General features: G+C 44.3%; 1 protein-coding gene and 2 long non-coding RNA genes across 4 annotated transcripts in view; 1 reads left to right on the top strand and 2 right to left on the bottom strand.

The window, feature by feature from the left end:
- Nucleotides 1-306: 306 nt before the first annotated feature.
- LOC144367080 (uncharacterized) lies at nt 307-12,767 on the bottom strand. The gene is made up of 2 exons (XR_013426289.1): nt 12,402-12,767; nt 307-10,515 (listed from the first exon to the last, which is right to left on the bottom strand). It is a non-coding gene; the product is annotated as an uncharacterized LOC144367080 (long non-coding RNA).
- LOC120887273 (uncharacterized) lies at nt 11,814-22,423 on the top strand. The gene is made up of 2 exons (XR_005730435.2): nt 11,814-12,192; nt 14,177-22,423. It is a non-coding gene; the product is annotated as an uncharacterized LOC120887273 (long non-coding RNA).
- Nucleotides 21,469-24,390, bottom strand: part of Nuf2 (NUF2 component of NDC80 kinetochore complex) — a 28,798-nt gene continuing 25,876 nt past the window's right edge. For both annotated transcript variants that reach the window (XM_005319862.5, XM_040277088.2), the window contains exon 14: nt 21,469-21,722. In XM_005319862.5, the coding sequence (XP_005319919.1) occupies nt 21,588-21,722 (135 nt within the window). In that variant the 3' untranslated portion in view covers nt 21,469-21,587. The remainder of the gene's footprint in view (nt 21,723-24,390) is intronic.

The raw sequence follows: 24,390 nt of genomic DNA, 5'->3' as shown, positions 1-24,390 counted from the left end.
TTTTTTTTTTTTTGGTGGTGCTAGAGATGGAATCCAGGGCCTTGTGCATGCGAGGCAAGCACTCTACCAACTGAGCTCTATCCCCAGCCCAGGAAAGGAGGTCTTCACACAGCAGCAAGAGAAAGGTGAAGGCAAGCAGGAAGCAGAAATGAGACCCACATCACTAAAAATGTCAATCCCAAGTCCAGGTGGACATTAGCAAAATGTGATGCATAAAGATTATTCATGACCAGGTTGAATCTATTCCAAGAAGTTTAGATAGGATCAGAAATAGCAATAAAACAAACAAACAAACAAACAAAGCTGTTGTTTGGTGGGTTTTTACCTTTAATTTGTTAATGTTATTTAAAAGGAAAAATTTGAACAATAAAATTCTAAATATATTTAATAAACAATGATTAAAATTTTAAGGAAAATAGTAATATAATGAAAATGCAAAAAAAAACAGAATAAAGATCATGAAGTTGGAAATCACTGAAAATCAAAATTATAGAGAAATAGTGGATGTATTTCCATGAAGGTGAAACAGAGAGATGCCTGCTCATCACTGAATGGAATGTCTGCTGACATAAACAGAGAGGGATGTGTGCTTGCAAACATGCATATACACACAGTTCTAGAGTCAACCAAACTCAATGCTGCTGCGCCGAGGACTATTCAGAGGCTGCAGTGGTGGCTAGACACAGGACTAAACAGCTTTTTTAGGTGCTTGTGTTAGAAATCAAACACATGCTTGTGAGCAGCTTGGCAAGATGACCTTTCTGCAGAAGGGTGTGCTACCGAACAAAGTCTGGCCATCAAGCACACCTGGGTGGGCAGTCCACCTGGTTTTATCCCTAACATTACAGCACTGCCCCTTGCTCTGACAGGAGGAGCGCAGAGTCACAATCTACACAATAGGCTAATTTTAAAACTGGGGTGGCAGAGGGAAGGACATAGTTAAGATGGCTACAATTGGATCTTAGACTTTCCAATTAAGACTAAATACTACATTCTGAAAATGGAACACTGGACTTTCTACTTCTCATACTAGAGAACCAGGTAAAAGCCACAACAAAAAAGGTTATCCCATTCATGCACAGCAGCAGAAGGACAAAGTATCCAGAAATAGTTTTCCACAAGGAAATGTGCAGAAATAGTGAAAAGAAAAACACAAGACCTTATGTAATATTTTTAAATTTTAGCATTTATGCTTAGTCCTTTCAGCATTTATTTTCACATAAGGTATAAAACAGCAACCTAGTTTTTGTCTTCTCAAAATAGGTCATGGACTCTGCATCCGCATGACCTATTCCCATCATTCTGAAACATCAGATTTTTAGTGTAATACATTCATATGTACTTCAATATTTTTAAGCTCTGCCTCTGCTCTATTTGCATATGTAAACTGATAATATATTCATTTTCAAGAGAAAATGTTTTTGTGAGAGGATTTCTATCCACTGGTTGATAATCCCTATAAATAATATAAAGGAAAAATTATTGGGGTTATCATTAAACAGACTTGAGAATTCTGGAGCCAGGTGGTCTTTTTCCATTTGAAAAATCCTGTGTATGTGAGTTGGAGATGTGTATTCCTCTAGTGTCAGCATGCCTACCTCCTGACCACCTTCTTTGTGATTCTGTTATTAGATATAATGAGAAGTGGATCTTACAGACAGTGCCTACCTTCTGTGCTCACTGACCTAATTTGGAGACTAGCAAGTTGTTGCTCAGCTTTTAAAACACTGGTGACTCTCTCCTGAGGGTCTTAAAATGCCAGTGCCAGGTGCTGCCCACTGCCATACAGGCCGGCTCAGCATTTACAGGCCATTTCAATGCGTCCCTAGGCTGAGGCTAGCAGTTCTGTCAGTCTGTCCCCCAGGTAACCAGGGGTTCCACCAGGAAGGAAAGGTCCTGCCTGTTTAATTTTGATTTGCTCTGGAAAGTATGCACACATCAATTTTTGTGAGCTCAAATAAGACTGCTTGATTCCCCAATAACTGCTGCACAGAGAAGGCACACAGATGGGGCTCTTCTTGTTCTTGGGAAGACCAGTGCACATGCACCAGAGGACTCCTCCTGTGAATCCCAGCAGAACCTTCCTGTCAGGTCAAGGACTCTGCCTGTCTCCTGGTGCACTCCAGTATTCAGAAAACTTACATTTGAAAACCAGACCAATTCGTCCAGAAGCAGAAAACAATGCAACATTTCACAGGTAGTCCAGTGTATCATCACGTTAACATGATATTCTCTCAAACACAGCTTGGACCTTATTTTCAAAGTGATAAATACATAAGGAAAGCCATGAGAATTGTTTTGTCTTCAGTAACTAAACATTTTTTTTCCAGAACTACTTTTCAAGGAATACTTGAACCAAGCACCCTTGATTTTTAGGGATGAGAGATGTGACCACCAATATAGTTTTGGCCAAATACCAGTTGCATGGAACAGGATTGGACAGTCTTGTGGTGGTTGCCACCTCAGCTGTCCAGGCTGTCCACCTCTGGAGGGGCTAGAACCTCATGATTTTGTTTTTAATCAGGATTGATGCCACTGACCTGGCATCAGTTGCTTCCTGAATTTACTGGGAAAAGTGAACTGGCAAAGTAAAATGATCTAACGTACTTAGCCTGCTTATTTTAAAACATCTACTAGGTGGAGAGAGAAGCCTGCTATGTGTAACAGTCCACTAGACAGACTTTCATCACCAAGGTCTAGGGCCAATGTGAGAGCAAAGCATTCAGCTGGAAACCATCTGCAGACTGTGCATTGTATCTGAGGTCACGTGAGGTGCAGGAGATTAACCACGAGATTCCACCCTACGAGTTTTGTAGCCGTCTTTCCAAGGCTCAGACCCTGGGGAACAGATTTTGGATTCCAGCAGGTAGGAGAAGATGCAAGGGGCAGCTACAATCATATACATGCTTTATTCGGAGGTGGTAGCAGCCCCCAGGCCCAGCTCCAGCTTCAACTCCAAGTCAGCCTGAAGTATTCCACAGGTCTTTCTTATATGCAGGCCAAAGAAGGTTCACTGCCAACAGGTTACATCAGTGGGCACATGATCACAGGCAAATCTGTATGACCTTGGGTACACAGGCTGAGTCAGGATGTTCTTGACCTTGGCTACATACTACAAATAGCCTACTGGAAGACTTGGCGAGGGAGCCTGACTACAGCCATTTGGGGCCTGCTCTATAATACCCTAATAGGAAAAGTGATGAACTCATGAAGAGAGAAGCTTCACTAATGCGTACAGGTTAAATGGTGATGAACAGAGCTGAGAAGTGGTATCGGAGGAAGAAGCTGCCTCGTGTAGACTGGAGCAAAACACCAAAATTCTCCAAGCCTCAGTTTTCCCGTCTGGGAAAAGGGGAATATGGAATCTACTTAGAGAGGGTACTGTGAGAATTTAGACGAGATACTTCATGTGAGGTGTCCACCTGCTAGGTGACATTGAACAAACATCAGCCATTATAGGTTGCTTTTGATGTAGAACATGCCATGGCACAACCACTAAGTAAGAAAAAGGAAATGGACTATGCAGAGACTGTGGACAGAAGAGTAAATACAAATAGCAAACTAAACAGAAGAATCTGTACATCTTCACTCATAGAAAATAAAAAGTAGAATGAGAGGCGTTTCCTGACCACCAAGTTTACCATTTATCTAAAGCTTGCTGTGGTGAGCTCATGGTCAGGAGCCACTCTGGCTCATACATGTTATCTTTTTGGAAGAAGCCTGTCAGTGCCTCCAGGCCTTTGAAACACGCATGAGGATGCTGGCCCCATACTCTGTCTCTAGTTTGGAGGTGCCCATTGTACTGCCCTACATAAGTGTAAAAAACTAAAAGCAACATATAGGAAAATGGCAAAGTTTTAAGTTACATTAATAGGATACCTCCTAGAGTGGGAAACATGCTTGGCAACAATGTTTAAATAATAGGGCTCTGGTTAAAACATTAACCCATCTTGTCCCATTGTCCCAGATGTGAAACACCTATAAAACTCGTAAGGCAGGAAAATCGGGAGTTCAAAGCCACCCTCAGCAAGGGTGAGGTCTGAGCAATTCAGTGAGACCCTGTCTCTAAATAATACAAAATAGGGCTGAGGACATGGTTCAGTGGTTGAGTGCCCCTGAGTTCCCTCTCCGATACCAAAAAAAGAAAACTGTAAACATAATATATAATAATATAATAATATTATGACAATTATAATATTAATACTGATTAAGATAATAATATATCAGCTCTAGATTATAATTTCAAACCTATTTTAAGGCACCTGAGTCAATTTTGTTGCAATATTTGTAGAACTGCATGGGTTAAGGGAAAATAGGATGCAAATTTGTAACTGGGGTCCTCCTATTTACCATCTCTACGCAGGAGTAAGCTGGTTGGGTTTAACAAATTACCCCCAAAACTTGTGGTTTAAGAACAATTCATGTAGCTGGTGATTGTACAGCAGAGGGCTGAGGCTGGGCAGGGCTCTCAAGGGAAGCTTTGACTAGCCAAAGGTGGTCTGAGAGCTAGATGGACAAGGTGGCTACTGCAGGTCTCAGACCTTTCTTCAGCTAGCAGCACCGTCCCTGTGATGTGTGGGAAAGGGAGAAGGACTGCAGGCTCACATCGAACCCTGGCTGGCACCATGTTCTACGAGGCCCATGCAGGTGATGGACACATGGCAGATGGACAGAGTATAGGCAGGCCAGGGCAGTTGTTACAGTCAGCTCTTAGCCTGTACAGGAGAAAGGTTTGAAAGTCAGTATGTCAAAATATTCACATTGTACTTGGTTAAATTATTGGTAATCTTTAGTTATATTTTTCCATCTTTCACCTTTTCTACAAAAAGATTATTTTTTATAAATGTATAAAATTAAATATTTTAAAACATGTATCTGCCATATATGCATTTGGTAGTACAGACCTGTCAAAGCCTCTTGCGCCACAGAGAAAGACCTCCAAGCACTTTCTTGGTGGAAGCCAGAGGCCTCTGAAAGGGCTCTCAGGTGCTGCAGGACGAGAAGGGTTCAGCTCAGCCAGGACAGGTGAGGACTCTCCAGGCAGAACCCACTTGGGGGAATGGTATGGTGCTAATAAAACCAGAAGGTAAAATAATGGCAAGCCTCAGACCTAGGGAGGATCTGAGAGAACCGAGAGGCTGGGCATGTCTGGGGACATGCCAGGAGGAGGCAGAAGGAGCACCCCAGAGGGGAGCTGTGGCAGTGTAGACCCCATCCTTGCAAGCTCAGAGCTGGCTGATTCAAAGGAGGCTCCTCCTCATGGTTCTAAAGTGCACTGTGGTGGACCCAGGTGCCACAGGGGAGTTTTCTCTAAGCTCAAGTCAATACTGACAGAAAATTTGGAGCAACAGTAAGAGGCTGGCCATCTATTTTCTCAGCAACCCCAGAAGTCTCTCCCTTCTTTGTCAGGCAGAGAGAACCCAGGCAACTGTCTTGATAGGGAGGATTTTTAGAGCAGAATTAATAAGCACCTGCTGATTAAATTTGGGCTATAAAATTGCCATATAGCTGTCACAGTTCTCATGACCATGGTGTACATTATGTGCTTTCTAATGAGGTGCTTAATTAAAAGGAGGGCCTAGATATGCAAATTCCTAGGTCCCGTCAATCAGCCGGTTGTTTATGACTTAAGAGAGGGTCCCTTGGTCCCCAGTGTGTTGTGGTATTCAATGTAGTTTGTGGCCCCTTGACAAGGAGATGTTAACTTCTGCACTCCTGAGAACTGAGTTTATGGTCTCCCCAGCACCTGGCCCCATCAAAGATAAACACAGCAACCACCCTGAGTTGCTATTCCCAGGAAGATGAGCTTGGAGAAAGGCCAGGAGAGGAAAGACGGTCACCAACTTCAAGCTGCCTTCCTCCCAGCACAGCTCCCAGGATTTTCCTTTCTCAGGTCTCAGCAACCCAACATTTGTGTTTTGGGGAAAGCCACAGGCACTTCTGATAGTAAGCATGAATTTGTTTCTCCAGATTTCTGTGGTTTCACAACTATGGGCAGAGATGACTGGGAGAAATGGTATTTTTCTCTTAATGATGAATTAATTTTAATTAGGGTTCCTAGATTTAGCAAATAAGAAGTAAAGCATGTCCAGTTAAATTTGAATTTTGTAAGAAAACAAATAAAAGTAGGGGCATACTCATACTAAAAAAGTATTCACCGTTTGTTCAGGAATCTGTTTAACCGGAGTCCTGTATTGACCTACTCACACAAGTTGTGCGGCTTCATGAGGACTCTAACTCCTTCTGCAGATACTGTAGGACTTACAGTGGGCCTTGGAAGGTGCCTGGTGGGGAGATGTGCTGTCCAGGCCCCTGGACCACACAGCAGAGGCAGAGCCGGTCCTCCTGTGTTCCAGCTGGGTCATCTCCATCAGAACCCCTGAAATGCTTTGGTTGGGAAAGTCATTTAATGAATTTCATCCTCTTTCAAGTGATTCCATGGAACTTTATGTAGCATACCAAGAGACAAATAAGCTTGTTTAAGCAAAACTACAAATTATTTAACTTGCTAATTTGAAAGTCAACGTTTTAACTGTTAGCAGCTACCCAATCCATTGTACAATGATGTTGAAACTTTTTTAAAATCAGGACTTTATGAAAATATAAAAATATGAACTGCAAATTACAATATTCACTTTAAGGAACATAACTAACTCAGGAAGAACTCTCTATACATCAAATAGAGCAAACATAAAAAAGAATTTGGACACTCATCTTCAATTCCTTTCTCATTAAGAAATTAGGGAAAAAAAAAAAAAACGCCTTTAGTTGGCAAGGCTTGGAGAAACATGAACCTCTGATGTGAGGAGAGCCAGGTTTCTCTTCTCTCTGGACCTAATTCTGGAGACTCCACCACATGCTGCACACCTCCTTGCTCCACAGTGGTCTCTCGGGAGGGGGCTTCCCTGCACCAAGGTCCCTGCCACCAGGTGCAGGTGCATCTTCGTCTCTGCTACTGCTCATGGTCTGTCCTTGGCTGAGTGCTGAGTGTCTTCCAAGAGTACCACCTAGGCTGCTGCTGCTTCCAGGACATTCTGCCAAATGCATACTAATCACTTCCCACCCAGGAACAGCTTTCCCACTCATCTGCGTGGTGCCAAGCTCAGCTCTCGAGTGCACAGTGCCCATGCAACCAGCATCTCAGACTGTCCACGTGCTGGGGCCCGAGGGTGCTCCTCCATCCTCTCAGAAGGAAGTGCCCTTGGATCTGCTCTGAGGGTAGGTTCTCCCCCACAGAGCGTGGGTTCCTTATTCCCTCCTTCTTTCATTCATTCTCCCACAGATCATTGCTGAACACCTACTAGTGTCAGGCATAACCAGGCCCTGGAAATAGGACTACAAACAAAAGAAGCATGGGCTCTGTATCTTTTGGCAATTCCAGGAGTGTGGAATGCTTTGATAGCAGAAGAAAATATGTGAGGACTCCATAGGGGGTCCTGGTTAGGAAAGACCTCCTAAGCATTCAAAGGAGAGAGAATGTGTGTTTGTGTGTGTGCATGTGTGTGTGGCGGGGGTAAAACTATGTGTGCTAAAGGTGCTGAGGGATGGAGAAGGAACCTGGTGTATTAATGAAAATAATCGGTGTCTAAGGGAGGCTTCAGGAGACCAAAGAGCCCCTGGATAGGCCTCTGCGTGTCAGCGCGTCACCCAGAGGTTCCACAAGCATGCAGACAGGCCACTGCACACCAGGGAGTGTTCCCGCCTGCATCTGAGTGTGGGTTTGAGTGCAGCCAGCAGTAAGAAGGAGCTTAATTTCTTTTGGAGGAAGATGGACAGCAAACAGATAACCTCATGTATTGTAAACTTGTTTTCAGGTAAAAGATAGCAACTGAGTGGTTGGGAGTGGGGCTCTTTCTACCAGTGTGGTCAGGGCTTATTTTTGCAGATGGAACATTTGTGGTGAGTCTTCAGGTGTAGAAGCTGTAGCAAGCACAAAGCTGGAGGCAAGAATGTCCCGAGAAAGAAACCCAGAGCCTCAGGATCTAAGGTGAGGAGTTTGGCCTGTATCCTGTATTTCCCCAGTGGAAAAACAGAAATCTTTAAAGTCAATGAGTAAAACTTTGTAAAAACAGTGAATGCTGTGGCTTGGCTGGATCTGGATCAGAGGCACAGCCTACCTGGTAGGTACAAGGGGAAGAAAAAAGATGGGTTCCAGAGATACCTAAAAGAGTCTATTGGTGGGCTTGCTGATTGAATCGTGTGGGGATGGGGAAGACATGAGGAAAGGCTCTCGTCTGCTGGGTGGGCCCCTGATGGCAGCCCTTCCTCTGAGAAGCTGTCTCTGGCATGTTGGATTTGAGATGTTCATGGTGCACCTCAGCAGGAGGCCCAGAGGCACCATGTACCTGGGTCTGGAGCTCACAAGAAAGGTCTGGGCTGGACTTGTAGACAAGGGGAAGCGAGTCATGAACTCTGGTCCTCCTACACAGCCCAGAGAAGTGCTAAGCTGTAGCTGTTTGGAATGGGGTACTCCGTGACACACTGAGTGTGTGAGCCCCATGCTGGTGATAACCAGGTAACAGAGTGCGTGTGACAAGCACCTGCAGATGGGGAAATTGTGATGAGCTTTCATTCCTGGGCCCAAGGAGTTCCCAGATGTGGTGGTTTGTGTGCACAGCAAAACAGTGGTGACTGGAGCATGAAGAGATGGGCCAGGGTAGTGTGGAGGCACAGGGAGGGGGCAGTGGCCACACTATGGAACAGGGTAGAAAGAGACATGGACACAAGATTGTGGGTGAAATTCCCATCTCCAGGATACAGACAGCTTGAAGCAACACTATTAACCTCACCAGTACTCAGGACACAGCCCTTAGGGTTCTAACATTCTCTGGGCCAATGGACATTTTGAAACTAATTTCAAACACTATGAAATGAAAGCTTTATATGTTATTGATGCAAAATAATTAAAGATCAGCTCACTGCCACCTGCTCCAGATTGTAGCTGCCTGGGATCTAAACTCTGAGGTAGGAAGACAGAGATCCTCTTAGACACTGTAGATAACCTGTCTTGAACACTCTGGCTAAAGACGTGGCCACTGTGTCCAGCTGGAGATCCTGGAAATCTAGGTGAATGGATATTCCTCCCCCACATGACAGCAATGGTCACAAAGTCCCAGGAGCAGCCCTGGCACCCAGGAGGTGCGTGGGATGCCCTGAGCACTCTTTTGCACCTGCCAGCACTGATACCCACATCTGGGACTTCTGGACCCGTGGCAGGTTTGAAGATCGTGGGGCAACAACCCTCAACTTCCCCAGTTCATTATGTTCATGGTGTCGCCATGAGCAAGCTCCATAAAAAGACAGTGTGTGCAAAGCCACATTGCCTGTGGAGCAAATAGCGTTTCCCATGTGACCAATGCAAATTATGTAAGAAAACGATGCACAGAAACCACCTCAATAGCCAAAGATTAGATTAATTAGCAGAGATTGTTCAGAACCTAGGGGTAAGGTTAAAAGTACTAACTTTTCAACTGTTTCTAATTCTAACAATGTAATATTATTTAATATTATTTACAGTGCTTAAAAATCCCAACTGAAACCACATTCATTTTCATTAATTCACATTAATTTTCCAAGTAATCAGTATACTTGCTGATTAACCTCAGCTCGCGTCTGCAGTTGTTCTGCTGCACTGACTGCAGGCTCAAGCCTATGCTGTTGGTGGCACAGGACCAGGAATAGGGAAGGAGGCCTCCACAGCTTTGGGCACACCAAGAGGGATAAGGAGGGACCAGGCTTTCAGAGGCAGGCCACACCCAGGTAAAGCAAGTGAATGTGAACATTGTGGCTTCAGGTGAAAGGTCTGCATGCGTAGTGTTTGGCACCTGACAGATGGTCCTGCTCTCACAGGATCTATGAGATTTCCATGCAGCTACTGCCCAGCTGAGACTAGAATCATCCAGACTCCTGAAGCAGGGGAAGCTCAGATCTGTTTCCCGATGAGTGAACTTGGAGTTAAGAAGTGTCTGTCCTCCTTGCCCAACTCCTTCAGGCCAGACCCTTGCTGAGCAGCAGAAATCGTGAGGGAGCTCTAAATTCTGATCCTGGGTGATTTTATCTCCTGGATACCTTCTTGTGAGCCACAGGAAGAACAGAGTTATGGTGGCATGTGCTTCTTGTTCTAAGATATCAGTAAATGTAAACCTCTCACAACCAACCAAACATTCATTACCTTGTACCAAACAAATCTGGGCACTTCATAATCAGGTCTATAGAATGAGAGGAGATTCACCTCTGAGACAGCATGGGGACTGGGTTTCCTCTGAGTCCAGGCCCTCTGAAGGATGGAAGACCCCTCTCACTACCCTACAAAACCCTGCTGCCAAGTCATGCCAATAGACTTTTAAATCTGGAGCAAGCCAAGTATAGTTTAGTACATTTTTAAAAATTTAAATTGTTACCATAAAAAGGAGCCTCTTCTTTGTCACAGCTGGAAGTTCTCTCTGACATGCAACTGAGTCACAAACTGTGCTTCAGAGAGGGAGACTTCTGCACTCCTCTTTGATCTGATTTTCCCTATTTAATAGACAATTATAGACTCTTTAAATCCCAAATGTTGAGAGCAAATAATTACCAATAGCAATTTTAGAATAAAGCCAATCCAAATGAGTTCAGTTAAATTATGCCATACTAAGTAGAGGTGGTTTTTATTTAAACAAGGATAGCTAGCACAAACCCCAAACAATCCTTACACTGCCTCAAATTCCTCCTGACAGCTGCCTGTTAAACTTCTGACCTGTTGGTAAAAATCTGCACACCATCTACCAAAGGGACACACACGATTGCAAACTTCTGTACTAAGGACATTGAATAAATTATTTCTTTAAGATCATACGGCAGATCTATAATTAATTAAACTCGCCATGATATTACGGCAAAATAATTTAGCTTTTCTAAAAAGGTAAATGTAATTTGCCGATCTGGTATTTGGAAGAATGCTTTGCCCAAAATCAATTCCTTTAGTTTCTAGAGAATAGAAACTAGAGGCAATCTCATTTTAATTATATCTTTTTATTGCTAACAAAGGAATGATTTATGCAATTAAATTAACTGGCTAGAAAATTATTCTCAGCTGGGCTGCCCTAATTCTTCGCTTTCTGAATTGCAGGCTCTTACACTTTTCAATGTAGATTAATTTTTCTGATATGCAAACAATGCCTCTTGTGTTCATCTTTTCCATTTTTTTAATTCAAAAGTATCCTTTTCTTCTTGCCAACGACATGAGTAATATTTGTTGAACTGTTGGGCTCTGACTAGTTTTTATTCTTAATGTTAAAAGATGAAAAAGATCTTTTCTTTCTGATCTCATTATTCCAGAACAGAGCAAGATTTGAGGGTCTCTTATCTGTAGTGCTGGAATAGCAGCAAAAGCATGGGAAGAGCTGCAGAAGTGCCTAGGGCTGCAGAGTGAGATGGCAGACAGCAGTATCAGCAGCCTTGGGGTGACCAATGAGCAGTGTCCCACATCTAAGTCCCAGTCTGCCCCACTTACTCCTGCAAAGTGCACCAGGTACACAGTGTGGAGTGGCCTCAGTGAGCAAGACACGAAAGGGGAAGCAGTGTCAGGACTTCAAATGTGTTCTGCCTGCCCTCGAGTGGCAGATGACCCGGCAGGCAACTTCTGGTAGAAATCTTTGAAAGACCCACTTCTGTATTTGTTGATGAAAGACAGAATGGCAACACTATTAAGGGATCTATGGCATTATTTATTAATGGATTCAGATTATTTAAAAATATTTCATATTACTCCATAGTCCATATTACTCATTCTTTCAAGGTAACATTGAAGGGATGAAAAGTAAGTAGGCTGGAAATTGTTAAGATGCAAAGAGAGTGATGGAAAAGAAACTGTTATGATGCAGATGTGAGGTGTCCCCAAAAGCTCATGGGTGAGACAATGCAAGAGAACTAGTTAGAGCTGGAGTGACGGGATTCCAGAACCTGTCAGTGGGTAAATCCATTTGAGTGGATTAACTAAGTGGTGACTGTAGGCAGGTGGGGTGTGGCTGGAGGAGGTGGGTCACTGGGGGCATGCCCCTGAGTACTTTGTCCCTTGTGAGCACAGCTCTCTCTGCTTCCTGATTACCCAGTTCAGATCTGCTATCCTCCTTCACACCCTTCTGCCATGACTGCTGCCTCACCTGAGGCTGAGAGCAACACGGACAGCTGTCTATGGACTAAGACCTCTGAACGGTGAGTTCTCTATGTTGTTCTTGTTTTGGTTGCAGTGACAAAACATGCAGAAAAAAACACTGGGTGCATTTTTTGCTTCAAAGCTGCAAATATGATAGTAGCATGCTTTTGTGGATCACTGTTATCTGCTAGACCAGGAACCATAATCTTCTTCTGTAAAATAGTAAATTTGGACTTGAGCACATATAACATTGGTCACAGCTACTCACCTCTGACACTGTGGCGTGATCTGAGCTGCTGGGCACAGCTGGGCTCTGATTAAGCTTTATTCACACAGGCAGGCTGGGTGGCCCTGGGCTATGTATGGTTTGCTACCCCTGCACCAGCCCCCAGTAGCTCCTTCTCACCTTGCCTGTGGAAGAGAGAGCCCTGTTCATTTCAAAATTCACAAAGAAAAGTCAGAGAGCATGTCCTGGGCCTCATAAGTACAGGGCCCAGCAAGAGGCTTCAGTCATAAGTGGCAAGTGGCTTCCTTTAGGTACAATACAATCCAGAGGATTACACTTCCTAATGAGTTAACAGATTTAGTGGATTAAAATTATAATTCAGAGGGACTAGTGCCACAGTGAAAGATTTGTGGAAGAAAGTGGGAGAATAAAATGACAAACCACAATAGGTATTTGCAAAACATGTAACTGACAAAGAATATAGAAACTGTGTGTCTGTGTGTGAGTGTACACACAAATGCACACGTGTTTTCTTGAAAACAATAAGGTAAGAGCTGTGGCTCAGTGGTAGAGCACTTGTCTTACATGTGTGAGGTCCTTAGCACCACACAAAAAGAAATAAATAGATATTGTGTCCATTTACAACTAAAAGCATATTTTAAAAAATGTAACAAAGTGGAAAAATGGCCAGAAAAAGTGCACAGGTAATTTACCAAAGAGGAAACACAGTCAGATGATCGAGCTCACAATTAAGGAGATAAGTAAATGCAGAAACCATGGCAGCATCACTTCCCAGCCCTCACACTGGAGAAGGAAGGGGCTCACCACACCCTTGTGGCAGACTTGAGAAGAGAAGGGACACATAGACACCACAGTTTCTATGGAACAGTGGCAAACCACTCTGGAAACCCCACAATTGAACCCTTTAGTATCTGTCCTAGAGAGATTTCACCATGTGTGCATAAAAACACATCTGGCAATTTCTCAAAGCCACAGCACAGGATAGCACTCATAAGAGCAAAAGTGAGCAGAAAGCAAGCTGAACATGGCCAGCAGAAGTGTATGACACAGCCATGCAGGGCAAAGCCTACAAGTGAAACCATGAGGGCCACACACACGGGGCAGCTCGGGACATAGTTCACTGGAGCTATCTTTGGGCGCTGGCTGCAGGCCTGACTGTTGGTGTTGCAGGCCCGGGCACTGGTGCACAAAGTAGTCCTCACACTTCAGTTGCTCCCACAGAGCAGGAACAGCAAGTTGCAGAGCACGTGGTGTGCCAATTCCAGGTCTAAGCCTTGCAAGCCGTGCTATGTGCGGTGAGGATTGCTTCATGCAGTTGGCAAAAGGATGAAGAAATTCCTGGGAACAGTACACCTTAGTCTTAGGGCAATAGTTACTGGTGAGCAGGAGTCATGGAGGAAGGCAAGGCTTCAGTGTCTGGCTAAGGTTTTTCTCTTGTAGTCAGATGATGGTACATGATTATCATTATTATTCACAATGCCACTGCATGTATTTCCAAAATATCCCTTTCTTAAAAAAAATATATTTCAGTCAATACGTAAAGATTTTGATTCAGTATTTCAATGAACTTTAAAAAACAAACTAAAGGGTTCCCTTGATATGCTGAACATTTACTCCCAGGATAGATTTGATGAGCTATGTCAAATTAAGTCCATGAAAGGTTTCTTTTTTTTTAAACACTGAACTAGTGCTAGTTGTTGTGGTTTAGTAGAACATCAAGTCTAGTGTAGTCCTCAGTTGTGATGCATCAGGGTTTCTGAGCTGGGATCTCAAGTTCCATGTCTATGTCTCCTTAGAAATGCACTTTTAGGACTGGGAATATCACTCTGGAAGAGCGGCCTAGCACATGTGATGTCCTGAGAGAAACGTTGAGTCATTTTGACTGGATCTGGAGAACTTCACAGAGAGTCCCTACATATTTGGGCCTTGATACCAGGACCTCTTCCATAGAGCAATGATGCAGGACGCAATGTGAAGACCTGCCCGTGATCCGCCCCTGTGCTGGAAACTGACCTCCTTGGGGCCTCCTTTATACTACAATCACCTTTAGAAGGCAAGTCAGCTCCGTGGACATAGACAGCTGTTGTTAAATCATTGGGACTACAGCGGATAGGCTGGTCTTGATTCCTCGAAGAAAAATTGCAGTGAACCAAGACACAGGGGACAGTGGTAATCCCAGACTGCCATAGTAGAAGGAAGAGCAGGGAAAGAGCCACATTTGTGTTTCCAATATAGGAGCCTGAGCCATAGACATCAATTTGGGCTTCTCAAGTTCTCAGACCTAAACCTCTGGAATTGTGCCTGGTTTATCAAGTTAAGGCTCTGAGTCCCTATACTCTGGAAACATGGTCAGTATATATCTGCTCATTTCCACTGAAAGCTGGAAGATGGTCAGAGCCTATTTGGAAGCAATTCATAACACTGTTCTAATGTATGCTGGAGAGAAAGCTATCTGATTAAAGACAGTGTAGTGCAGTTTAAAGAGGGCTTGAATGCCAACCAAGAAGCTCAGACTTGAACTACTGAAGACTTTGGCAGCCGCTTTGGGTCTTTTGGGCAGGTGAATCAACTGGTTGCCACTAAGTACCTCTCTGAGCCAGAGCTTCCCATCTGTTCACAGGAGATAATGAATTCTGGCTACCAAGTCCGCTGTGCTCACATCAGACCAGGGTAAAATGCTCCAAGAGAAAGGTGAGTCTAAGCCAGACGCCAGTGTCTTGAGCAGACTGGCACCATGTCCTCATGGCAGCAAAGTGTGGAGGCCGGAACCTTAATCCAGGATGGAAGTGTGGAGCCAGCAACTAGCCCATAGAGGCCTGCCTCTTTTCTGGGCTGTTGATTAGCAGTGATTCCAATGTGTCCCCAAGGGGCCACATGGAGCAAGATTCCAGGGCTTCATCTTGCTATCCATCTCTGCCTGTCTCCACCTCTCTCTCTCAGTACACATGCACACAATCATTTTCTTCAGGAGAAGCCAGCTGCTGTGTCAAGCAGTCCCATGAAGCCCATGTGGTGAGGAACTGAGATCTCTTGCCAAGAGCTGCTTGATGGAGCCATCTTGGATGTAGATCCTATGGCCCTAACCAAGTCTTCAATAGAGCAACTCCGGCAGACTGACAGGTTACCAGCTCACGAAAGCCTCGAGGCTAGACCCAGCCAGCTTAGCTGTTACTGATCCCTTGACCCTGAGAGTTAGGTAATAAATAGTTCCTGTGTTAAGCTGCTAAGAATTGGAACCATCTGTTCCCTGGTGAAGGATAACCAACACAGGGACATGGGCAGATGGGAAGACTGATAACATTGGGTTGATGGGGCTTCAAGGGGTGACACCATGGACCCTTGAGTGAACTTGGACAGGACTTGTCTGCGTGGGCCTTAGCAAAGAGGAACCATATTCTGGGTATATGAATCCCCCTGTGTAATACCTGTCTGGGAGAGGGTTGCCTGGAGCAGAAGGTTTCTGAAATGTAAGCGTTCAGTGCCTAGAGCTGGAACAACAGAGAGCTAAAGGAGCCCTTCCAGGAAACGTGGGGGGATCAGCAGGAGAAAACAGCACGGGACAGCCTCACACCCTCAAATGTGGAGGGCTTCTTCACTCATTTGTGCACCAGACATTATTTTGCTCCTATTATGTGCTAAGTTCTACAGACACAGAATGAACTGCAACTGCTAGTTTCTAAGACCTTTTGGACAGAACGCTTCTGTCCTATTTTCCCTACAAATCTAGCTGTAGAGGATGGCTTTAAGCACCTTAGAATTTTCTGCACCCTCACTCCTTGGCCTGGTGGTTGCCTGCCAGCAACAGGGAACATTACTAGTCAGACCGCAGCTCAGAACCCTGAGCACTATGTCACATTTTTTCGGGTTATATTCTCTTTAACACTGTTAAGAGCTCACACATTTTGTCACCAGCTTCTTGGGTTTTATTAGCTATGTTATCAGCTTTGTCTCTGGGACAAAATACCTAAAAAACACAACTTGGAGAAGGAAAGGTTTGTTTTGGCTCTTGGTTTCAGAGATCTCAGTCCATGGCCGGCTGGCTCCACTGCTCTTGGCCTGAAGTAAGGCAGAGTATCATGGTGGCAGGGGCTTGGTAGAGAGAGCTGCTTACTCACAGCAGCCAGGAAGCAGGGGGAGGGAGGTGGAGAAAAGCAAAAGGGCCAGGAACAAAGTAAATGCCTCCAGGGCACACCCCCAGCATCACAATCCCTCTGACTAGGCCCCACCTCCAATCATCTCCACCACTCCCAATAATGCCATCAAATTACCCATCAGTGGATCAACCCACTGATGAGGTCAAGAACTTCATGACCTAATCACTTCCCCAAAGCCCCACCCTGAATGTTGGTACTGGAGGCCATCAACACAGGAGCCTCTGGGGGACACTCCAGATTCAACCTCCACTTGAGTAACAATGGCCATTTAGAGTGCCAGGTGGTTTATCTGACTTAATCCATACAGTGACTTCCCAATCTGAAAACGAGGCACCCAAGGCTCAGGGCTTTTCTGTTTCATGTTCCAGCTCACAAGGCTGGAGAGTTGCAAATGTAGAATTCTAGAGCATGTCTCTCAAAATGCATTCTGAATCCAGGTGTTGAGCCCCAATCAATTTCTAGCCTGTACAAAGCACTTTGAAGAGCAAGGTGCTCGGTGACATGAGGTAGAAGGTAGTGGGCAGGCAGACTGCTGACCTTTGCTGCTCAGTGTGTGCTGTGGCACTACTCGGGCTTACTAAAGTTCTTTTAATCAAGATGTCTGGCAACTTGTGAGCACACCAGTTGAGAAGCACAGCTGTTGAAGATCTGTGAAAATACCTACCCTAGTCATGGGTGCATTCCTCCAGTGTGACCCTGAGCTGTAATATCACTTTCCCTGGTCCCTACCAACACACCCAGGACCCAGAGTCAAACTCTGGGGCCTCAAGTTCTGTTCTCCAAGGCCAAGCACCACTTAACACCTGGGCTCACCCAGGGATGAGGAGCCAGCAGCCACACCTGTGGAGCCAAGGGAGCCTGCACTGTTTTGTGTGCTTGTTTGCCCCCAGCGGGGATTGGGGTGGGAAACCATCATCTTTGCTCCTTGCTCTGAAAATACGAAGCCAATGTTTTCTGCTGTAATGTTTTTCCAGATCTTGTGCCTACTGGGTCACTCAGACAAGATTCTAGAGTTCAGCAAACATGCTTCCATCCATCACCAGTGGAAGGCTTATAGCAGAGGTGCTACAGAAGTATCATATAAAGTATCAGATTGGCCCCCAGAGCAATCTAATGAGCTTCATCCTCAACAGAACCAGCTGCCATTTGAGTGTTAGCTGCACGGCAGATACCATGCTCAAAATCCCCTCAATTCTGATGTGCAACATTCATTATTCCTGTTGTATGAGAAGGAATGTGAGGAATTAGTAGCTTATGCTCTTAGCCACACAGCTCTTTTTAACAATCCCCAAGGATTGTTACTAAAATCACTTAGTATGCCTGCTTCAAGTACAGAACCAAGAGAACCCCCCGCTGCCCAAGCCAATCTCTACAGATGCAGCATACTTAAGGAGAAATCCAAGTGGAGTTTACACACACTAGTTGGAGATGACTGTGCCGTGTTACATTGTTCCCATCTAAATAATGCCCTGAAGTATCATGGATCTTAACCTTCAGATTTGTTGAGCTGCATAGAAATGACCAGGTATGCATGTTAGAGATAGCTCTGTGGTGGTAGTTAAAAATGGGCTTGAGAAGCCTGTTGGGGATAGAGACTTGTTTTACAGTTTTATCAGAGTATCACTCTAAGCCATCAATGCCAGATGGTGCTCCAGATTCACCTAAGTGACTTGCTCACTGTATGGCTTCTCAAATTCTCTCAGGAAAATTAAATTCTAAGAATTACATGGATTCTGGGCTAAAATTCTGAACCAATTACTAACAGAATAATGCAGATAAAATTCAAAAGCTAACAGGGTCAGGATTGGAAACTTGAAAGGCCATCCTCTCAGCAGAACTTCAAATTTTCATACTATTGGAACAGATTTCAGTTCCAAGTTCTGACACTTCTCTGAAATGCCACTATCGCTTTAAAATTTGCAGCCTTTATTTTCAGACCTTAAAAATCATGGCCTGTCAGCATGGCTTATGCAAGTTGTGTTATGCCCCCTGGTGGCAATTTGGGTAGGAATGGGGAGCAGGTTTCAATCACAGGATTAGGGCCCACTTAATTGAAATAGGTGGCAGGCCTGAATTTGAAATGGAGATTCATATAAAACTTTTCTGGTCTTACTAAAAATAGCAAACCTTCTATTGAATGAAAACCAGATGTATTATAACTTCAGCCTGCAAGATGCATGTATCAATTTCCCTTGCTTTGTCATGAACTGGATGAGTTTCTTGGAATGTCACTTGAATTAAATATTTGCTCTTTAAGTGGCTGGACCCAAATGAGCTCAAGTCTGAATTCTCAGCTTCTCCTCCAGGTCAGTGCAGCATCCAAGATGCCACAGCCTGCAGAGCAGCTGTGGCCCCATACCCAGAAGCTTCAAAAAGTCACTTGGCCCAAATCACTATTCCCCTCAAAATCTAAACTTTATAATTTATTCTTCAGTCAAAACTGCCCAATATGGATTTTGGTGGATTATACTGAGAGCTCTTGAGTGAGGTTTTATTTTACCTGTTTGGGGGCAGAGATAGATGAGTGAAGATATCAAGCTACCAGAACATTATGCTGGATTTTCCTGCTGGGCTAAAATAACCCTGGATTCTCCGGTGGGGCTCAGCTGGGTGGTAGAGCACTGCCTGGCACGCAGGAGCAGTGGGTGTGGAACCCAGATGAGCCCAGTCCTCCACGTAGCATTGAGGAAAAACAGATTTCTCAAGCTGATGTTGAGTAACCATCAGGTGCAGGGCTCTATGCAGACCAGAAGACGGAGACAGGGAGTCACCACTCCCACACAACGTGGAGAAGGTATATAACCCAGCAAACCCATGAGACATGCTGTAGTGAGGACAACTGAAGATAGGGAAGAGGTTAAGTCTGCACTTGGGAGAGGTGAGTGCTTCCTAGCAGGTGACTGGAGGGCCTATAGTGCTGAGGGAGCCACCTCCCAGGGCTGGAGGGCATAGCTCCACAAGCAGGAGTGAAAAAGAGTGGCTGAGGTCCCTGACTGCATGCACAGAGTCCAAGAAAACACTTCACTAGCTCTGTTCATGAAGTCATCAGCCAAAAACCCTAACAGGCATTTATGTCCTGAAGATGCACAAGAAAAACACACAAGTTGAAATACGCTTACTCTTCAATAAGCAGTGCTAACTGCAGTCTGTACATCAGGTTAAGCATCGCCACCTTCATTTCTGTTCCATGATGCTCAGATGATCCTTGCTTTTCATCACAGCAACAGCCAAAGTCCCAGTTTCGTGCAGGCAGGAAAGCAGGTGGCTTCACTGACTGAGCCTGCTTGAGCTGGGGTCTGCAAGGCCATCTGACAGTTACCAGTTATTTCTGTTTCCTCTGGAAATTAAAAATATCCCATGGTTCTTCTATGAGTTCACCATGATCACCCAAACAAAGCCTGAAAAGCCAAGACTGCACAGATCCCCAATGACCTAATTTCACATTAGTCAACTACACCCCAATGCCTAGGTAAAAGCGAAGTGGAAAGGTGGTCAAGAAGGGGTGATGCAGACTGAAACACGGGTGAAGGAGGCAAGGAGCCAGGTGCATCAGATGAGGTCCTAACTGGAGAGACATGAGGCAGCCAGGGCAGAGCATGGTAAACACAGGGGCTCCTTTCATGGGCAGAAGTGCAGTTAGGGAAGCTAATTACAGTATGTGACAACCACATCTGCATTTAACTGGCTTCCCTTGTAGTCCTGGTGTTTTATTTCATGCATGAAAACTCTTTTTTGAAAGAGGCCCTTAGGCTTCACCAGAATGCCAAACGGATACAAACACTGATTTGTCATCAGATATGCAAGTCTGGAATTCAAGAGAAGCGCAATAAATAAATAAAATGTGTGTGGATGTATAATGGTAATGCATAATGGAAGCCAGGGGTACTAATGGACAGTTTCAAGGAGCAGAGGTTGCTATACAGGTGAAGGGTAGAAGCCTAGAACAGAGAGTCAAGGGTGAGATTTCAGGGAGAAAGTGAAAGGAAGATAGAACTAAGAACTGAGAGAAGAGCTCCCTGATGGGACTGATCCTGCATGGCGGAGGTAAGGAGGACGAAGACTGAGAAGCATCTTGGAGTCCTGGAAAGGGAGTGCTCTGTGGCAGAAGCTGCAGTACCATGAAAGGTGGATTTACAAGCACAGCATAACGATCCAGAAATTCATGTGAACAAAGAAGTGACAATAATAATAGAGACAGGAAGAGATGAGAAGCCTGTGGCTACAACTACAATGTCTCCTGGACTTACAGGCAGACTTCCTGCAGATCCCAACTCCTGGCTACTGAAAGATAAACGAGAAGGCAGGCGGATCTCAGCTCAGCACCCAGTTCCTCCGCCTGGATTCACTCCTCTGCTGCTTTTCCCACTCCAGGGCTTCCCTCCATGGAAGGCCTGGTCTCTACGGAGTGCATTCATCGTCTCTAACAAAGAGCAAAGCACTTGAAACCTTAGAAAGTACCTAAGCCTAACACATAACAGGCCCCCATTTCCTCATGATGGATCCAGGAAGAGCGACAATCACACTCCAACTTCCCCTTCAATTAACCACTCTCCAAGTGTGGGGTCAGGGAAACACTCCAGACCTCAGTCTCCTAAGGAGCAACAGTTCCAACCTTGGCTCAGCTACTGAATCTTTGGGGACCTTCATCATTACTGATGTATAAGGGAGTGACAATATATCCTAGTCCTGCTTGAGGAGAACCATGCAAGAGCCTGTCTACAATGCTCAGGGCACAGCCAGGGCTCAAGCATGGCTTGACTTAACAGCCACCATGGAAATAGCAGAAAAACAGGTACTTCAAAGGTAACTCCAGCCAGTGCACACAGCAAGGGACTGGGCAGATACGCAAGTAGCTGCACAAGTTATTTCAATTATAAAGTTAATGAAAGCCTACATTAAATGCGTGTCTTGAGAATGATCACTTTGAGAACATATAAGAGCTGCTTGAAGGAACTTTATTTGTTATTTCTGATACTCCCACTAGTTTCAACTTAACTACACCGTTCAAAGAAATTAAAAGATGGCAAGCCATCTACAAGAGGCAGCTGTGCGGTCAAGTGGACATTCGGAACATTCTCCCCTTTAGCTCCGTGGCCCTCTCTTCTATTCTTGCATAGCACTCCTCTGCTGCCTTCTCAATGCCTTTATGATACTTGTCCAAGGTAGTCCTCAAGTTGAGGGATATTTCCTAGTGGAAAATAAATAGAGTAGGAATTATTCCAGGCAACAACCTCATCAGACTTCCATTCATGTTTATTAATACTTTAAACTCTTCTGCACAGGAGCACAATGCCTGCTCTCATGAAAAATCCACTCTAAGCCCAATGCACACATCAAAAAGTTCTGCTACTTAGAAGAAACAGAGATGTGACATAAGCCAAAACTTCAAAACATTAAGAACAACCATTTGAAATTATAAAAAAAGTTTTACTGGGGCTGGGGATGTGGCTCAAGCGGTAGCGCGCTCAACTGGTATGCGTGCGGCCCGGGTTCGATCCTCAGCACCACATACCAACAAAGATGTTGTGTCCGCCGAGAACTAAAAAATAAATATTTAAAAAAAAAAAAAAAAAGTTTTACTGTTGAACATGGAGAACACCTGGATTCACATGGGTACCACCTCTGCATCCAGCCCTAACTACCACCTGAACCATGCCAAAGACTCCATGCCTACATAACCAAACCCTCTGAATGAAGGCTGGGAAGTCGTACCTACCACCTGAACTACACCACTGACTCTATGCCCACATCTCCAAATCCTCTGAATGAGGGCCAGGAAGTCCTACTGTGAGCAATAGCAGCTTTCATATAACACTTGTGGGTGTGCTACAGATTTTACAAGAATGAGCAATTTTTATAGATTGAATAAAATAAAGAAATTCAATTGCATACATTTTCCTTTATTTCATATTTATCAAAGGTAATACTGATCCGTTTATTATTCATTTTCCTTAGAAAAAACAAACCTCAAGATGAGTTCACTAATTAAACAAAACAGTGGCCCTTTGCCAATAGGGCAAAATTTATGGTCAAAACAGAGAACTGGTACAATGTTCTCAACTTTGAGCGTCTCTCCTATTAACTTTCTCCTAAACCTGTAATAATAGCTACTACTTACCTTTACTTAAATTCTGGTGTAGATATTTTCAAAGTTCACACACATTGCACAGATTATAATTCTATATAGTATGAATTTACAATGTCCTGAAGAACACTATTCCCAGCACCATCACCTAAGTGAGCTTGAGGACACTATTCCAGATACACTGTGTGTGCACTGAAGCACATACGTCCCAGAAATCCACACACAGCTACTTAACCCTAGCATAAGAAATGGGTGTTTACATCTCCAAGACAGAACAGAGACCAAGCTGTACAACTAGATGGATAAACCAAAAATTTGTGAAAACTTTATTTCTTAAAACTTATAGAAAAATACAGCAAATTAGCTGCTAGCTTGTGTGAAGGCCTTTTTAAAAAAATCAGATCTATTTAAGTCCCTAGTTCTACTAGATGTATGATGAGTTGCATATATTGGGTAGAAAGATACTAGTTGAGAGAAATTATCAAAATCAAGTGTGGCTAATGAAAGACATTTGCAAACACAGGAGCCCATCATTTCAGTACAACCATAGGACATTCTTCTGAGAACAAACATGCTGAAGAATACCACACAGACAGGGTCACAGTGAGAGAGGAAGATAGGGAGGGTACTCCAGGAGCATGCAAAGAAGCAAACACTGGATGTCCATTTCACAAGGAGTTTCATGGTGACAGATCACAGCCCCCACACTGTGTATTAGGGTTTCTATTTATATTTACATCCAAGTGGAAGTTCACAATAGTACAAGAATTCACATATAAGTTTTACTGTGAGAATCTCACTGAAGTTCAATATTTTTAAGATCAAATTCTAGAGTTGAGGGTGGAGTTAAGAATTTATAGTACTCTCCTAGCATGCATGAGGCCTTGGGTTCCACTGCTAGCACAAAAAAAATAGACAAAGGAAAAAAAGGGAACCTATAGTCTAGTTCTATGCTATTTAATATTCTGGCCACAGGCAGGTATTTAAATTTAACATAATTAAAACTCAACTTAAAGCTCAGCCTCTGGGCTGCAGCAGACACGTGCCAAGGCTCAATGGCCACACGTGCTTTGTGGCTACAGCACAGCTCTCACAACCCACTAATGCAGAGAATCCCACTAGACAGTGTTGGTCTATCTGGGTTTTCAGATCAGAGAAGGTGAAGGTTATACAACACCCACGGTGTTCATTTCCTGTGCAGCTATTCACTCCATAAGCACATTCCTGACACCATCCAAGGATATTACAGGGCACTCTGTACAGCACAACAGTAAGTGGAAGTTGCAGTGATGGTTGTGGCCCTAAAGGAAAATAAAACCAGCCCAAAGACTGAGCACTTGTAATACAGCTAGTGTAAAGGAAAAAGTAATCTTCAATTTCACTTCACTGTAGTTATGAAGAGCCACATGTGGCTAGCAGATGCCCTATTACACAGCACAGAACCATATTATCTGGAAGAGACCAAAAGTGTATTAAGAGAAATCAAAGGCACCTGAAAGGAGTCCAGGAAAATTATCAAGCCTCAAACAACGAAGGACTGCCCAAGACCTAAGACCTGAATGTGCTGGGATGGGGCTGGGCCTCCCTTATTCAGAGGCCCATCCTTGAGTCCAAGATGACCACAGACATCTGGAAGATGCCCAGGCCATATGCTGACATGCTGATGGAGGTTCTGGGCAGTCCATTCACTGTGAGTGGATCCAACAGCTGCAAGAGAGCAGCCCAGCTCCACTTTCAACAAGGAAGTGAAATAGTACGGTGCTATTTCAGC

Source organism: Ictidomys tridecemlineatus, chromosome 10 (genome assembly GCF_052094955.1).
Source record: "Ictidomys tridecemlineatus isolate mIctTri1 chromosome 10, mIctTri1.hap1, whole genome shotgun sequence".
NCBI lineage: Eukaryota > Metazoa > Chordata > Mammalia > Rodentia > Sciuridae > Ictidomys > Ictidomys tridecemlineatus.
Note: the sequence above shows the minus strand (reverse complement) of the source record. Positions and strands in the feature narration are given on the sequence as shown.